Here is an 18,840-nt window from a genome sequence, read left to right as displayed (position 1 = left end):
GTTGACAACATATATTTCCTTATGCATCATTTTTAATGAGATAAATCAATAGATTTTAATGTTAACAACAAAAGAAAACAACAATGATGCAATATCACATTCTGCATTGCAGTTAACCTTTAAGAAACTATTTTGGGCTGTTGAGGTGGTGCAGCCTGTGATCTCAACTACTGGGGAGGCTAAGGCAGGGAGGATTGCATATTTAAGGCCAGCCTAGGCAACTTAGTAAGATTCTGTCTCAAAATAAAGGATAGAAAGGACTGAGGATGGAGCTCAGTGTGAAGTACTCCTAGATTCTATCGCCAGTGTCCCAAAAAGGAAAAATATAAAAGAAAATTATTCATAATAGGCATTCTCTTCAGTGAATAATATTTACAAAGTTATCACAAGGTAAGCACTTTAGTAATTAGCAAAGTTTAGGGTTCACATAATTAAATCTAATAATGTTACAGAATAAATGGCAGATAGTATCCATTCAGTAAGGCAAGTGCAGAAGGCAGAAAGTTGGGGGGCGAAAATGGGAAGAGGACGAGAGAAACAGTCCTCTCACCTTAGAGCAAGGTGAAGGACCAGTAGACAATGGAATGAACATGTGAAAGTGTTGGTATCCTATTGAATATGATAAACTAACATCCCTTGGTTGTCATTTTTATCTGAAAGCACCTACTCATAAAATGTCATCTTCGGTTGCTTGCTTCACAGTTAAGACTAAATATTTCCTGAAATAATTTGAAAATAATCTACTTATTAAAATACTGAATGTTCACTAAATATCTTTAATAAAATGTTCTTGCTCAGGTCCAGGTCAAGACCTCGACCACGTTCCCACAGTCGTAGCAGTGAGAGGTCCAGTCACAGAAGAACCCGCAGCCGTTCCAGGGATCGAGAGAGACGGAAAGGCAGAGACAAAGAGAAGCGGGAGAAGGAGAAGGATAAGGGCAAGGACAAAGAGCCACACAGCAGCAAACGTGGGTGAGTGGGAGTGAAACCCATGTAGAGAGGGCTCAGCGGTGCTGGACAGCACACAGGTCAAGTCTTCCTGTTCTAGCTTTTTCCTCTTCCCACCCTTGTGCTTGATTACTGTCAGAGAAGAAGAAGACAATGACAGAGGATCTGAAGAGAAGGAAGAAAGGATAGGAAAATTTAGCTCATGTTTTTGTGGCATGCGTCTGTTTTCATTTAATAACAATACATCTGAGAAGCAGACAACAAATAACAATATCAAAACTTAATATGTAAAGAAAAATTTGCATAATTCTTTAGGAAGATTCCACTCCTGTTCCTTTATCATGAATATGTATTTAAAATTTGAAGACAACTTAGTAGTTAAAGATATCTAATAACTTACAGGAAAGGTGTTAGGGGAAAGAATAAAGGTGAAACAGTGAGGGAATCATGTGGTTTAATTTTTATTGTAGAGTGGGGTTCTGGGCAATATTAGGGTGCAGGCGTGTAGATGTGTATTGGATCATTGAAACAGTTATACTGGTTCAGTCCATTTGGAGCCTGAATTCTACTCATTACAACTTGTCAAATTAGCAAATGTTAAAATGAAACTGAAGTGTTATCAGCTTAAGTTTACAGTGTTCTGTTTGTTTTATTCAAAATTGGCTTTGGGGTCTTTCAGTCTATGAAGTAGGACATTTTGGAATTTATCTCCCTTCGTCAGTCTTTCAACATCTTACGTGAATGAGTTTCCCTTAGTGGTTCAGTGTAAAAGTGCTTCTCTTCATCTGTTTTCATGGTTAATTAAACCAGGATCTGGAATATAGTTTCCTGAGATCTTAATTCTGTGAAGAATTATTAAATTTATGAAAGTACTGGATGAGAAGCTTTTTCTTCACCCTGGTTTCACAGTCTCTGTGTGTACGTGTGTTTCCACATTTACAGTGACATTATAGAGTGCTGGCTTTTCAATATTCTTTGAAACATTTAGAGTGGAAGTTTGAAAGAGGAGAACATTATTATGTGATTCTGTCTTTTCACAACCATGAATGCACATTGAGTAGTTGTAATCGTACCAGAATTCTGAGTTCTGTACTAGTTTTAAAGGTTTATTGGCATGTTAGAATTATACATCATAGTGTGTTTTATTGTGACATATTCATACATGCACATAACATAACATTTCATTCCCCATTTCCTCCTGTGACCCATTTCCTTTTCTCCCCCTGATTCTCTTCCTGCACTCTATTGGTCTCTATTTTCATGAGGTCTGCCTCCCCTCCAACCCATCCCACCCCCATTTTTTCCTCTCTAGCATTCACATATGAAAGAGAACATCTCACTGTTGTCTTTCTGCGTATGGCTTATTTCACTTAAAATTTTGCTTTCCAGTCCTATCCATTTTCTTAAAAAATGACAATATTTCATTTTTTTATGACTAAATCAACCTCCACTATAAATAGATATCACATTTTCTTTATTCATTCGTCTATTGATAGACACCTTGGCTGTTGAGAATTGTGGTGTCAGAAATATGTGTAATGTGTATCTCAATAGTATGCTGTCCGTTTCCATTCTTTTGAGTACATACTGAGCAATCAGAACTGGATCATATGGAGGTTCCATGACAAGTCTTTTGAGAAACCTCCATACAGATTTCCTTAGTTGTTGGACTAATGTGGAGTCCTACCAATGTATATGAGAATTCCTTTTTTTTTTCTTACAGCTTCTCCAGCATTTATTGTTACAGCGAAAGGATTATTTAATGTTATAGTAGAAGAGATAGGTGTTATATGTCTAGTTCTAAGGATTGAAAGCAGAGTTAGAGGTATTAGAACAGAGGGAGAGCCAGGAATCATATAGAAGAAGTCTCTTGGTAAACAGAGAAAGTTATTAGAATAATACATGTTAAGGGTGGTTGCAGAGAGAGTGTGACGCTGGAAAATATGGATTAAGAGGATGTCTAAAATCAAGGCTGGGAACAGTGGTACACGCCTGGAATCCCAGTGACTTAGGAAACTGAATCCCAATGACTCAGGAGGCTGATGTAGGAGGATCGCAAGTTTGAGGCCAGCCTGGGCAACTCAGGGAAACCCTGTCTCAAAATAAAAAGGGCTGGGGATGTAGCTCAGTGGTACAGTACCCCTGGGTTTATTCACCTGTGTGTGTGTGTGTGTGTGTGTGTGTGTGGCAGGAGAGTCAATCAGGTAGCTACCTTGCTGCTTCTTTAGATATTTCTTTTAGTTTAGCTTTTAGCTATTACATGGCTATGAGAAGTGAAACAGATTTTTACTGATCACTAAATTTTTGCTTCCCACTTTTATTAAGTTTTCCAGGGTAATACTTATGCAATGGCATAGACTTGATTGGGAGGATTTAAAAGGTAAGAGAAAAGAGAGAGTGTGTAAGAAGCTGGTCACATGATTTCTGGAATGGGCTTTTTTTTTCCTCGTTGTTTGTTTGTTCTGTGGTACTGGAGATTGAACCCATTGACCCATGTCCTGTGACCTGTTTATGTTTTATTTTGAGATAGGGTCTTGCTGAGTTGCTAAAGCTGGCCTTAGACTTGCTGTTCTACCTCAGCCTCCCAAATTGCTGGGACTGTAGGTGTGTTAATCAGTAGTCTGGTAATAATTTGTTATTTTTAAAGCGTACATGTTTATTTCTTAAGCCTAATTCTAGAAGCCAGTCACAACTCATATTCTTGTATTATTCTGAGCATCTGGTGTACATTAATAGGTAATAAATATTGGTTACCAAATTTATTTGTTCACTTTTAAAGTCAATGGTATATAAATGCTGTTGTTTGTCAGGTGGTGTATTATATTAGGGATATAATGTTAGTGCTAGAACTACTTGGAGCTTTTATGCAAATGGAAAGACAAACATACATAGGAGGGAAGATATGCAGGTAACTCTGGTGAAGTCAGATACATGTTTTGGTAGGGAAGGCAAAAAAAACCTGTGGAAACCTCATGTCAGTTGGAATTCTATTGACCATCAGTAATGAAATCTAACTAATAATAGCTTAAACCCAGGGATCAGTGAACTTTTTGTGAAGTGCTAGGTAGTAAATACTTTAGGCTTTGTGGGCTATATGGCCTCTGTTGGGGCTACTGCTGAACTTTACAATCATGGATAATACTAAACTAACAGGCTTTATTCTAGTAAAACAGTATTTATAGAAACGGGCAGCTGGCTGGGTTTGGCCCAAGAGTTGTCATTTGTTCATGTCTGGCTTGAACCAGGGGTACACTTACTGCTAAATTAATAAGCAGTGTGGAGAGTAAGCCACAGGCCATTCTCAGCATGTTAGCTTTTACTGTCATCTTGACACAATTCTGATTGCAGATATCCCTGTGAATGTTAAGCTGCTTGGTTTGGACTAGGCCATGTGTCATTGAAGGGCTCTCAGAAGTGATGTGTACATGCTGAAAGAGAGGGGGAGGAATGCTCCATGAGAAATGAACTTCATATGGAAAGACTTGACAAGCAAGCGAATATAGCATGTTTGGAGTTAGCTCTTCAGGCAGTGGAAATTTAGTGACATTTCAAGTAGAGGAATGATGTAATCCAAGTCTACTTGGGGTATGAACAAAATGCTTGACTCATAGCAGAGGTTATAATGATAAGCATCTAACATTCTAAATGTATTTTCTCAGTATTGGGAATTTTGCTAAGCAATTGACACGAGTTTTCTCAGTTAATAACTTCATGAAGTAGGTGCCCTTAATATCCTATTGCAGTAGAGGGTGCTGAGGCTTTTAATCACAGAGCTAACAAATGGCAGAGGCAGATTTTCAGCTCAAGTTGTCAGATAGCTGCACACTATCCTCAGTTCTCCTTGATTATTGACTTCAAGAATGAGAACCTGTCATTGGGAAGACTGGTTCTTCTTTTTTTGCCCTTTCTCTTCCCTTTTTTACTTTGCCACCTCTTTCTTTTTTTTCTTTTTCTTTTTCTTTTCTTTCTTTTCTTTCTTTTTTTTTTTTTTGAGAGAGAGAGAGAGAGAGAATTTTTTTTAATATTTATTTTTTAGTTTCTGGCGGGCACAACATCTTTATTTGTATGTGGTGCTGAGGATCGAACCCAGCGCCGCGCACATGCCAGGCAAGCGCGCTACCACTTGAGCCACATCACCTCAGCATATTATCACTTTATTTGAATTATACTTAATTTTATTCACAATTTCTAGGTTTTCATAAAGTTTTGTTTTAGTGATGGTTTCACCAACCATGTCCAGATGACTTTGAAACAGTGTATGGGTGGAGAGAGTAGATTCACAAATATTCTAATTAGGACTTATGTCCTGGTTTGTAGTGATTATTCAATCCTGTGAAAAGCATTTTAGCTTGTGCTAAATGTCAAAGTACTTCTTCACATGTGAGAAAATTGCCTGTGCTTCTTTCTTCGTGCATGAGGATCTTTGTTGTATCAAGTCATTGTGAAAATGTCAATATTAAATATTTACTGATGGAATGTAAAAAATACATTTTAAAGCTCAGAGAAAGGAGACTAAGTACAGTAATGATAAAACATCATAAGCAGCCAAATGCTTACAGCCATTTAAAAAAATTATAAATTGGGAAAAATAAAAATGAGAGAAAGGAGGGTTTAGGCAGCAATGTGCTAAATATTGAGGAGGAGCTTTTTTTTAGACATTTAAGGAAAAAAAAACATAAAAATTAGATAATTCTTAAAAGTGTTTTTCAGATAGTCAATATAGTTCTGAAATTTTCTATAGCATTTGAAAAATTATAATTTGTCTTATAATGTCATACATTAATTGACTTATTAATTTTTTGACTTGTTCATTAAGGACTATAGAACATCTTTTATAAACTTTGAAAAATTAATTGTTAATGGATATTTGAAGAGCCACCAGTGATATTCTGCTTTTTATTCTGAAATCATAGTGTCATCCTTAAGATAGAATTTTGTATGTATTTTATTATTATTATTATTTTTTTTTTTTTGCAATATTAGGGATTGAATCCAAGGGCCCGCTATCAATGAACTATATCCTCGGCGTTTTTTATTTTATTTTGAGACAGTGTCTGGCTAAATTGCCCAGGCTGGCCTTGAATTTCACTTGGGGTACAGGCTTATGCTACTGCACATGGCCAAATTTATTTATTTATTTATTTTTTAAAGAGAGAGAGAGGGAGAGAGAGAGAATTTTAATATTTATTTTTTAGTTATCGGCGGACACAACATCTTTGTTTTTTTGTATGTGGTGCTGGGGATCGAACCCGGGCTGCATGTATGCCAGGCCAGCACGCTACCGCTTGAGCCACATCCCCAGCCCCGCCAAATTTATTTTTAAGCATGATTTAAATCACCAGTCAGGACAATTTGGTTTAAAGCAGCTGTTGTCTACTGCAGTGGTTTCAGTGTGTCCTCCAAAATCCACATGTTAGAAACTTGACCCTCAAGAGGTGATCAGATCCTGAGGGCTTCACCTCACAAGTGGATTCATGCTTTTATGGCAGGAGTGGATTTCTTTAGAAAAGCCTAGCCCTCATCCTCTCTGCCCTTCTGCCATAAGGAGAGCCCTTGCCAGATGCCACCCTCTTGATCTCAGACTGCCCAGCCTTCAAAACTGTAAACTTCTCTTCATTATGTGATATTCTGTCACAGCAGCACAAAATAGGTGAAGATGCTCATTGGAGACCTTTCTCTTTAATTTGAGTAAGTTTAGAACTTTCAGGAATATAATTTAGCATTCTCCTTTATAGCCTGCTACTATGAAAGACTTCTTAATTTCCTCATTAGCTTTTTAGTGGATGCACACTGTTCTTGGAAAAGTCCTATCGAGACTTCTGGAATATCTTGCTCAAACATTTGGTTTATTCATTCTTCCTTTTTTTCTTACATAACTTTCTGAAACTTTACACTTATTAAGAGAGCTAAGAATTTCCTTCTGGGTATACAGTTTATTCTTCTATGAAATGGGAATAATGATTCTTTGAAAGCTGTGTTAGAAACAGTATGATTAAGAAGATTAGTACCATGTAGTAATCAGGCTTTATAGATATATGTTAGTTTTGGCCTTAACCTTGGGAGTATTCCAATGTCTTCATCTTAAAAGTTTCATGCAACAAATTCCCACTGATCAGGTTTTTTTCCTCCTACCTAGAGTTTGGCAGAAGATGTTGGAAATGATTTGCGAAAGCTGGACTCTGAGCTTTGACAGCAGTTCCATACTTATAAAGCCTGTCATGTTTTCCCTTACCTTTTATTTCCTTATGCAGCAGGAAGTCATTTATGCTAATTTACTGTATTTGCATATAGGTTATAGAGTTCTGTGGTGCTGAGCATACTTAGAACTCCTTTTAAGTGTCTGTTTGGATCAAAGCAGGGCTGTGTGATAGCTGTTGTCTGACACCAAGCTGTGTGGTGTTGTTTTCATTAAACATTTATCACACTTCCAATGTGACAGCAGGCAACTTAGTGCCAGGATAACATGTTTTCATGCAAAATTTATTGAAAAAGACGAGTCTTTGTAAAGAGATCTTGTTGCCTTTCACCAGTGGCGAAGGGTAAATGTTTGGTTCGAAAGTAGTATACCTTGAACATGTGTGATTGCAACATGCAAAAGACTCTTCTACTGTCAGTTTTGTTAAGCAGGTAGACAAATACATCTTTCTATAAATGTGTGCACTGGATTTCTCCTTTTTATTATTCATTTATTTTGGCGGGGTGCCGGGGATTGAATTCAGGGGCACTGAGCCACATCCCTAGTCCTGTTTTGTATTTTTTATTTAGAAACAGGTAGGGTATCTCTGAGTTGCTTAGCACTTTGCTTTTGCTGAGGCTAACTTTAAATACGCAATTCTGCTATCTCAGCCTTCCAAGCCACTGGGATTATGGAAGTGCCCACTTGGATTCCTGCTTTTTAAATTAAAGTTCTTGCAATTTCCTTGTGAATTGAATAATTATAACAATGATGCATCATGTTGTTGAGTATTTTATATTATACTGACATTTGCCACCCAACTTCCATTTGTAGATTTCAGTATTGATCAGTAGGTATTAGTTTTGACTCACAGCAACAGCCTGTAATTTTTTTTTTTCAAAAAGTGAGGTCCATTAAGGAAACTTAATATAACACAAAAGAATAGTTGCCACAAAATCAGTGGACAGGAGTTTCTTAAGTTTTCCCCCAGGTCACCACTTTTCTCAGATTCCTTATATCAAAACATTTTAATCATCACAGTTTGTCAGTGGAATTGGACTTAATTCTGCCTGATGAAGTTTTTGTTTTAAATTTTTTTCAGTTGAAGATGGACAATACCTTCTTTTTAAAAATTTATTCATGTGGTGCTGAGGATCGAACCCAGTGCCCCATGCATGTGAGGCAAGTGCTTTACCACTGAGCCACAATTGAGCTTTTTTTTTTAATAAATGTTTTTATTTCTATATGACAGCGGAATGCATTACAATTCTTATTACACACATAGAGCACAAACTTTTCATATCTCTGGTTGTATACGAAGTATACTCACACCATTTTATGTCTTTACATGTGTACTTTGGATAATGATGTCCATCGCATTCCATTATCATTTCTAACCCCAAGCCTTCTCTCTCCCCTTACCACCCCTCTGCTCTATCTAGAGTTCTGTTCCTCCCATGCTCCCCCTCCCTACCCAACTATGAAACAGCCTCCTTATATCAGAGAAAACATTTGTCATTCGGTTTTTTTGGGGATTGGCTAACATCACTTAGCATTATCTTATCGAACTCCATCCATTTACCTGCAAATGCCATGATTTTATTCTCTTTTATTGCTGAGCAATATTCCATTGTGTATATATGCCACTTTTTTTTAACCCATTCATCTACTGAAGAGAATCTAGGTTTGTTCCACAGTTTAGCTATTGTGAATTGTGCTGCTATAAACATTGATGTGGCTGTGTCCCTGTAGTATGCTGTTCTTAAGTCTTTTGGGTATAGACCGAGGACACCAAAAAAGTAAATAACCCACTCAATAAATGGGCCAAGGAACTGAATAGAGACTTTTCAGAAGGTGATATACAATCAGTCAACAAATATATGAAAAAATGTTCACCATGGCTATCAATTAGAGAAATGCAAATCAAAACTACTCAGCCACATCAATGTTTATAGCAGCACAATTCACAATAGCTAAACTGTGGAGCCAGCTTAGATGTCCTTCAGTGGATGAATGGATAAAAAAAAATGTGGCATCTATACACAATGGAATTTTACTCAGCATTAAAAAAAGAACAAAATCATGGCATTTGCAGGTAAATGGATGGCATTGAAGAAGATAATGCTAAGTGCAGTAAGCCAATACCAAAAAAATAAATACTGAATGTTTTCTCTAATATACTAATATACGGAGGTTGACTCAGTGTGTGATTGGGAGATAGAGCATGGGAGGAATAGATGATATCTAGATAGGGACAAGGGGTGGGAGGGAAAGGGAGAGGGCAGGGGATTAACAAGGATGGTGGAATGTGATGGACATCATTATACAAAGTACATGTATGAAGACTTGAATTGAGTGTCAACATACTTTATATACAAACAGAAATACAAAAAGTGTGGTGTTTATGTCTATTAAGAATTATAATGCAAAATAAAATAGTAATGTTATCTTAGATTAAGTAGAGGGAAGTGAAAGACAGGGGATGTGGCCATAAGAAAAATAGTAGAATTAAACAGACATTATTTCTATATGTATGTATGTGACTGTATGACCAATGTGATTCTACAATATGTATACTCAGAAAAATGAGAAATTATATCCCATCTATGAATGATATATCAAAGTATATAAGTGCATTCTACTGTCATGTATTAACTAATTAAAACAAAACAACAACAACAAAAAACTACTCTTTAAGATTTAATCTCACTCCAGTCAGAATGGCAGCTATTATGAATACAAACAACAATAAGTGTTGTTGAGGATGTGGTGAAAGGCACACTCATATACTGCTGGTGGGACTGCAAATTGGTGCAGCCAATATGGAAAGCAGTATGGAGGTTCCTTGGAAAGTTGGGATGGAACCACCATTTGACCTATCCCTCTCCTTGGTCTGATTGAACTTATAATAGCACGAATTATATATTCTTTCTTTCTTCTGGTAGTTACCCAACTGTTAAAAGCCTTGGTATGGGAGAAGGTACCTTTCTTTCCCTTTTTATTCTATAGGCGGCTAAGGCATTAGGGATGCATGAAAGAGTTAGCGAGAGGATGAAAGTACCTTGCACTGGACTTTTTAGTAAGTTTCATCATGTGGGCTCTATAAAATTTGGTGAGCTCTTTTGAAGTGGTATTGCAGAAATTATGTTGGCATTGACTAACAGTCAAGAGGAAAAGGAGAACAGTACTGAGTTATATAGTGGAAGGAACTTTGTGCACATGCAGGTCTATAGAAGCTTTTGAATTTTGATTCACTCAACTTTGGAGTTGTCAAAGGACAATTTGTTAAAGAGGCAAAACCTGGGCTCAAACAAATATACATGAGCATATGTCAAAGGTAGTATTTAACTCATTACTTAATGATGGAACCAGTGAAATGTGTTAAGTAGCTCAAAGAATCTGAAAAGCAGACACACGTAGGCTACCAGGAATCTGAACATGAATTGCTTACCAGATTCAAAACTGATTTCTTTTATGGGGAAGGGAAGTCAGTTATACCTCTAATGGACAAAATTCATTTGCATATTTATGGAAAAGTATTATTTGCATTGCTGTCAATTTTCTGTAAATTTATAGGGTTTAAAATATCTCTGAGAAGGAAAGGTGACTTTGATAGGACACTCAGTAATTTGTTTTGATCATCTCAGGTCTTTTAAAAATTTTCCTGAAAAGGCAAGTTATTTTCTTTGAACTTGAAATTTATTCTTCTAGATGGGGGTTAATGATAATTGAAAAGTATAAATGTTAGAAGCAATGTTTATAAGAAGGCTGATATTATATAGTAGAAACTCAGTGAATGGCTTTGTTATTAATAAAGCAAATGTGATTATTGGTTCTTGCAATTATCAGCCTCTCAGTTATTCCTTCTTCCCCACTTCCTCCTCACTTTTATGTTCCCTTAGCTGAAGTGCTCTTCCTTCTCCACCTCTCCTGCCAGTTCCTCTTCAGTTTTTTAGGTTAATTTTGGATTCTGCTTCTTTTATAAAGTATTTTCTGCTCCTCAAGAATGTGCTAAGTAGCTCTGCAGTTAACTCCCATATTATCTATGCCTAATCGGAATGGACTGTTGACATATTTTGTGATCATAAATTACCTTGTGCATCTTAGTTAACATTGTGTTTACTTGGGTCACAGTAAGTACTCAAAATTTTTGTAGAACAATAAATGTTTGTTTTAAAAGTTGTTTCTAGGTAATTAAATCCAGCTTTTAAACATTTTAAAATGATAAAGTAGACTTTTTGATGTTAGGAAGATAACCATCTTTTTGTGTGTGCCTGGCTTAGTATATATGTACTTACATACACATGTACTACCTCCATCCAAATCTCCATGTTGCATTTAAAAACATCCTACATAACTTTCATTTCCTTTCTGAATTTTATGTTACTAATCATGCTATTATTAATATTATGTAGTGTCAGTTGTTTAAAAACCTGTTACTTCTAGCATTCATATTTTTTAAAAAAATTTTTAGTTGTAGTTGGACACAATAACTTCATTTTATTTTTACGTGGGGCTGAGGATTGAACCTAGTGCCTTACACGTGCAAGGCAAGTGATCTTCCACTGAACTACAACCCCAGCTCCCTAGGATTCATATTTTAAATTCTGAATTAAATTCCAGTTCTCATGGATTAGTCTTCATGCTTAGTCTTATTTATTTCAGGATTTCTACTCTTGATTCAGAACATGGTTTCAGGGCAGAATACCAGACTTAAATATACTTTTCCACATTGATCTCTAACTGAAAGCTTAGGTGTTTGCCTTCAGTTAGGTTTTGTATGGCTTTGTAAGCTCAAGGTTCTGTACTATTGTAGAGGAATGGAGAGGGAATAATTTGGAGTGTCAACCAAGTCTTTTCTTTATGAGTAAACAAGTACATCCCCTAAAAGCTAAGCTGCTGCTTATAATCACTCATCAGTTCTAACTTATGTCTTATTGTAAAGCACAAAAACTATTCTTGAGTAGCCCAGATATGAATGATACTAAACCAAACAGAAGCAATCTGTTTAATATATTTTAAAACATTCTAGTTTATTCAGTTTTCACAGATTTTCTTCCCAGTTTAGTGATCATTGAAGTGGCATTTCCAAAATGGAACAGGTTGTAATAATACTTAACACATTAGGTAAATATTGGCCAGTAAGTAGAGAATCAGAAATTTCACTTTCTTTGGTTAAATAGAAAGATTGGAGTTAGATATCCACATGATGACCTATTTTTATATTCTAATGTGACATGATAGGAGAGTTCTTAAGAGGCTGAGTTAAGTGTTCTTGATATCCTGATAAATTAAATGAAATAGCCAGATGATGAGAGTAACATGTATCTTTGGATAGATATAGTTTGGGGTACACTTTTCCACTAAAATAGAAAGCTGTACCGCATTCCATTCATGTTAGTACTGTTAATATATCTTAGGTTTAAAGGCCCTAAAAGTATATAATAAAAGAAAATCTCCAGGTGGTTCATTGGGGTTAATGGTTTTCATTTCTAAGGCTGTGCTCCTTGGGTTCTGAGATTGCCTGTAGCTATAGGAAGAGAAGAAGCTTGGAGAATGGACATGGTGAGTATCAGCACGAAGCACTTTCTAAATGGCATTCCTTGTGTGATGCTCACTAACAGGTGGAGTTAGGGAAATAGCATGAATGCTGTTGTTCAGTTCATTTTGAACTTCTGTAAGATGGTTTGCAATGGTTGTCTTTGGCTCCTGTGGATGTTGTAGCCCAAGATGGGACATCTGAAAGTAGATCATGAAAATCAATGTGTTTGTCATGTTGCAGTCTTTGCCTCTTTAAAAACAAAACAAAACAAGATAGGGGAGGATATTCCTCATTAGAAAAACAGATGTGTAGAGGATATCAAATTTTGAAAAAGAATGTATATTTTGAATAAATTAGATGTGAAGTTATTTATATTGTAACTGCTTATAAATCAAGCACTCAACAATGATAAAAGATAGGAGTAATGATAAAATATTTCCGTAATGATAAAATATTTCCATCATTTAAAGCTGTTTAGGCAAAAGGAAGTAGTGCTTTGGTGTAAATACACATACATACTGTGTCCTGACTTGGCAGAAAGGACTTGAGAGCCTTGAGGAGTGTCTTGTAAGGGCACTGATCCTGTTTGTGAGGATCCCACATTCAGGACCTATTTTGCTCCTGAGCCCCACCTTCTAATAGCATGAAATTAGGGGTTAGGGTTTCAGCATATGAGTTTTGAAGGGGACATAAGTACTCAGTGCATAACAATAAGATTCACATTTTGTGTGTGTGTGTATTAGAAATTGTATTTTTCCCCTAGGAATGTGTTAAAATTTTCAATTTTTTGACATAAAAATTTTCATAATGTCATTTCTAGATTTTGAAAAATGTATTCATTTTCTATGGTGATAAACACTTTTTTGATCCTAATATCAATTATGTATGTCTTTTTTTTCTTAATTGGTCTTGCTAACAATTTATCAGTTTTATAACTTTTTATAACTATCGACCTTTGACTTGGTTGATACTCTGTACTAAGTATTGTCATTAATTTTTATTCATCTTAATTTTTACATTTTTTACTTTTACATTGGATTAATGTGTTGTTCTTTTTCTACTATCTTGAAAAGGATGTTTAACTCATTTGTTTTCATTGTTTCTTTTCTAATACAGTCATCTGAGATTATGATATTTTCCTGTAATCATGGCTTCAGGTACATCTTTTTGATGGGCATGGTACTGGAGATTGAACACAGGTAATCAACCACTGAGCCACATCCCCAGCCCTATTTCATATTTTATTTAAAAATTTTTTTGTTATATTTTTTATACCTTTATTTTATTTCTTTATATGTGGTGCTGAAGATTGAACCCAGTGCCTCACACATGCTAAACAAATGCTCTACTACTGAGCCATAGCCCCAGCCCCCTATTTTGTATTTTATTTAGAGACAAGGTCTCACTGAGTTGCTTATACCTTGCTTTTGCTGATTCTGGGTTTGAACTTACAGTCCTCCTGCCTCAGTGTGCCGAGCTGCTGGGATCATCTCAAAAGCTTTTGATATACAGTATTTCCATTATTATTCAGTTGAAAATCTTTTGAATTTCATCACAATTTTCTTCAACTTATGCGTTATTTAGTAGGAAGTTCTCAATTTTAAAACATATGGGAATTTTCTAATTATCTTTGCTTTGTTTAATTTTCAGTTTGTTTTTCAGGGCTGGGAACCAGGGTTTCATGCAAGAGCTAGGAAATAACTCTATCATTGAGCCACACCCCTAATCTTATTTTTAAAGTTAGCATATAGTGAAATTGCCTTGTTTGTTGTTGCTGGAGAGTTCCAAGTATACATGTACATATCTAACAATCAATATAATCAAGATACAGAATAGTTCTATGACTCCTTAGAAATCCTGTGTGGTCCCCAGTGACCACTGATCTATTTTTTATCACTACAGGTTATCTTTTTGAAAATGTCATATGAATGAAATTATATGGGTGTGTAACCTTTGAGAATGGCTTTCTTCTCTGAGCACAGTGTATTTGAGATGAAATTATTTGGATGAAATTACTACATGCTTAATAGCTTTTTTTTTTGCTCAACAATATTTTGTACATATACAACATCATTTGTTCTTTCACTTGTTGAAGGACTTTTGGTGATTATGTAATAGAGCTGCTATAAATATTTTTGGACACTTTTCTGTGAATATATTTTGGTTTCTTACGTAAATACCTTGGTGAGGGATTGATGTTTTTCTTTTAAAGAAATTTTTTTCTTTTTGTGGAATTTATGTTGATGATAAGTGTATATTTATCATTATAAGAAATTGCTAAACTATTTTTAGGATAGTGGGGCTGTGTCATTTGCATTGTTACCGCTGAGTTTCTGTGGCTCTGCATCTTCCTCAGCAGTATTTTGGGTATTATTTATATTCTTTAGCCATTCTAATAGCTATATAATGGTATCCTATCATGGTTTTAATGTGGATTCCTTAACAACAATGAATATATTTTCCTGTGTTTTTTTTGTAATTTACATAACTTTTTAATTATTTTTCCCATTGTAACTATATTATTCTTTCTCACTGTCGAGTTTGGAGAATTCTTTGTATATTCTCAATATAAGTTCTTTGTTAAATATCTGATTTGAAAGTGTGAGGTCAAGCAAATTTCACATATTATTGGTCATTTACAGTCTTTCTTTTTTTGTGAAGTATCTGTTCAAATAATTTGTTTTTTAGATGTTTTTTGCCTTATTATTCAGTTGTAAGAGTTTTTTATTTTTTAAAATATGTTCTTTGTTCAATATATATGTTATAAATTTTTTCAAGTATATGCCATGGTTTTCATTTTCTTAATGCAGTCTTTTTCACAGCAAATTGTTTTTATTTTGTAAAAATTCAATTTTTTCAATAGTTTCTTTTGTTTCAATTTCAATTTTTGTCATTTCTGGATCATGTTTTTGGTAGCATGTTTGACAGTTCTTTGCCTCACTCCATGCCATGAAGATTGTCTTTTAAGTACTGTATAGTTTATATTTTACATTTTCATCTATGATCTATTTTGAGATTTTTAAAAATATAAAGTGTGAGGTTTAAGTCAAATATTGTTATTTCTTTATTGAATTGCCTTGTACCTTTGTCAAATATCAGTTGGTTATATCTGCTCTGGTCTCTCTCTGGTGCTCTGTTCTGTTCCAATCATACATATGTTTATCCCTTATCCAATACTAGCTTTTCTTATTTACTGAGTCTTTTTTTTAATTATTGGTTGTTCAAAACATACAAAGCTCTTGACATAACATATTTCATACATTTGATTCAAGTGGGTTATGAACTCCCATTTTTACCCCGTATACAGATTGCAGAATCACATCGTTACACATCCACGTTTTTACATATTGCCATACTAGTGACTGTTGTATTCTGCTACCTTTCCTATCCTCTACTATCCCCATTCCCCTCCCCTCCCATCTTCTCTCTCTACTCCATCTACTGTAATTCATTTCTCTCCCTTGTTTTTTTTCCCTTTCCCCTCACATCCTCTTATATGTAATTTTGTATACCCCTGAGGGTCTCCTTCCATTTCCATGCAATTTCCCTTCTCTCTTACTTTTCCTCCCACCTCTCGTCCCTGTTTAATATTAATCTTTTCCCCATGCTCTTCCTCCCTGGTCTGTTCTTAGTTGCTCTCCTTATATCAAAGAAGACATTTGGCATTTGTTTTTTAGGGATTGGCTAGCTTCACTTAACATAATCTGCTCTAATGCCATCCATTTCCCTGCAAATCCCATGATGTTGTCATTTTTTAGTGCTGAGTAATACTCCATTGTGTATAAGTGCCACATTTTTTTTTATCCATTCATCTATTGAAGGGCATCTAGGTTGGTTCCACAGTCTAGCTATTGTGAATTGTGCTGCTATGAACATCGATGTAGCAGTATCCCTGTAGTACACTCTTTGTTAGCATGGCTAAGGGTCTGTTGATCCTATTTTTTTTTCGAAGAACCAACTTTTAGTTTTATCAATTTTTTCAATAGTTTCTTTTGTTTCAATTTCGTTGATTTCTGCTCTAATTTTAATTATTTCTTGCCTTCTGCTACCTTTGCTGTTGTTTTGCTCTTCCTTTTCTAGGGTTTTGAGATGAAGTGTGAGCTCATTTATTTGTTGGTTTTTTCTTTTTTTTGAGGAATGAACTCCAGGCAATGAATTTCCCTCTTAAAACTGCTTTCATTGTGTCCCATAGATTCTGATATGTTGTGTCTGTATTTTTATTTATCTCTAAGAATTTTTTGATTTCCTCCTTTATGTTTTCTGTAACCCATTGATCATTCAGTAACATATTGTTCATTTTCCAGGTGATGCAGGATTTTTCCTTCCTTCTTTTATCATTGATTTCCAGTTTCATTCCATTATGATCAGATAAGATGCATGGTATTAACTCCACACCTTTATATTTACTAAGAGTTGCCCTATGGGATAATATATGGTCTCTCTTTGAGAAGGATCCATGTGCTGCTGAGAAGAACGTCTACCCACTTGATGATGGTTGATATGTTCTATATATGTCAGTTAAGTCTAGGTTATTGATTGTGTTATTGAGTTCTATAGTTTCTTTATTCAGCTTTTGTTTGGAGGATCTGTCCAATGGTGAGAGCGGTGTGTTGAAGTCACCCATAATTATTGTGTTGTGGTCTATTTGATTCTTGAACTTGAGGAGAGTTTGTTTTATTAACGTTGCAGCACCATTATTTGGTGCATACATATTGATATATACATATGCACCAAATAGTGAGTTACCTCCCACTATTAGTTTTGGGTGCTGTTTTTCGTTTTCCTTGTTGGTGATTGGTTCCTTTTAACAGTGTATAGTGTCCTTCTTTATCCCTTTTGATTAACTTAGGTTTGAAGTTAATTTTATTTCATATGAGTATGGCCACTCCTGCTTGCTTCCGAGGACCATATGAGTGGTATGATTTTTCCCAACCTTTCATGTTCAGCCTGTGTATGTCTTTTCCTGTCAGATGAGTCTCCTGAAGGCTGCATATTTTTGGGTCTGTTTTTTTAATCCAAGTTACTAGCCTATGTCGCCTGATTGGTGAGTTTAAGCCATTAATGTTTAGGGTTACTATTGATATATGGTTCGTACTTCCAGTCATGTTTATTTACTTATTTATTTTAATTTGCTTTGCGTTTCCTCTTTGGTTATTTTCCCCCCTCCTTTACTGAGTTACCTCCCACTATTAGTTTTGGGTGCTGTTTTTCGTTTCCTCTTCTTGTAGTGTTTTGTTCAAAATGCTTTGCGGTGCTGGTTTTCTGGCTGCAAATTCTTTTAACTTTTGTTTATCATGAAATATTTTAATTCAATGTCAAACCTGAAGCTTAATTTTGCTGGATACAATATTCTTGGTTGGAATCCATTATTTTTCAGCATTTGAAATACGTTGTTCCAGGATCTTCTCGCTTTCAACATCTGTGATGAAAAATCAGCTGTTAATCTAATTGGTTTACCCCTGAATGTAATCTGCCTCCTTTCTTTTGTAGCTTTTAATATTTTCTCCTTGTTCTGTATGTTGGATATCTTCATAATAATGTGTCTTGGAGTTGGTCTATTATGGTTTTGTATGTTTGGGGTCCTGTAGGCTTCCAGAATTTGGCAGTCCATTCCTTCTTTCATTTCTGGAAAGTTTTCTAAGATTATTTCATTCAATAGGTTTCTCATTCCTTTGGTTTGGACCTCTATGCCTTCTTCTATCCCAATGACTCTTAAGATGGGTTTTTTTTTATGACATCTCATATCTCTTGGATGTTTTGCTCGTGGTTTCTTACCTACCTTTCTGCATTGGCTATAGTCTTTTCGAGTTGATAAACTTTGTCTTCATCATCTGATGTTCTGACTTCTATTTGATCTAGTCTATTTGTAATATTCTCATTTGAGTGTTTGATTTGGTTTATGGTTTCCTGCATTTCTAGGATTACTGTTTGATTTTTTTTTAAATCTCTGTCTCCTGGTAGAGTTCATTTTTTGCTACTTGAATCTGCTTATTTAATTAATTTTCAAAGTATTCTTTCATTGTTTGGACTTGCTGTCTAATGACTTCTTTAAGATTCCATTTAATCTGAGTCAGGTATGCCTTGAGTTCTTTCTCTGTCCATTTTTCTGATATCTCTAGGTTCTCCTGTAAATTTAAGTTATCCTGCATTGTTTGTAATCCTTTTTTCCCTTGTT

The 18,840-nt window shown here is 35.3% G+C and overlaps 1 protein-coding gene across 3 annotated transcripts in view; it reads left to right on the top strand.

The window, feature by feature from the left end:
- Positions 1-18,840, top strand: part of Rsrc1 (arginine and serine rich coiled-coil 1) — a 368,715-nt gene that overhangs the window by 106,323 nt on the left and 243,552 nt on the right. For all 3 annotated transcript variants that reach the window (XM_078043500.1, XM_078043497.1, XM_078043498.1), the window contains exon 4: positions 799-972. In XM_078043500.1, the coding sequence (XP_077899626.1) occupies positions 799-972 (174 nt within the window). The remainder of the gene's footprint in view (positions 1-798; positions 973-18,840) is intronic.

Source organism: Ictidomys tridecemlineatus, chromosome 3 (assembly GCF_052094955.1).
Source record: "Ictidomys tridecemlineatus isolate mIctTri1 chromosome 3, mIctTri1.hap1, whole genome shotgun sequence".
In the NCBI taxonomy this organism is placed as follows: domain Eukaryota; kingdom Metazoa; phylum Chordata; class Mammalia; order Rodentia; family Sciuridae; genus Ictidomys; species Ictidomys tridecemlineatus.
The sequence above is the reverse complement of the archived record's forward strand: the minus strand, read 5'-3'. Positions and strand labels throughout refer to the sequence as shown.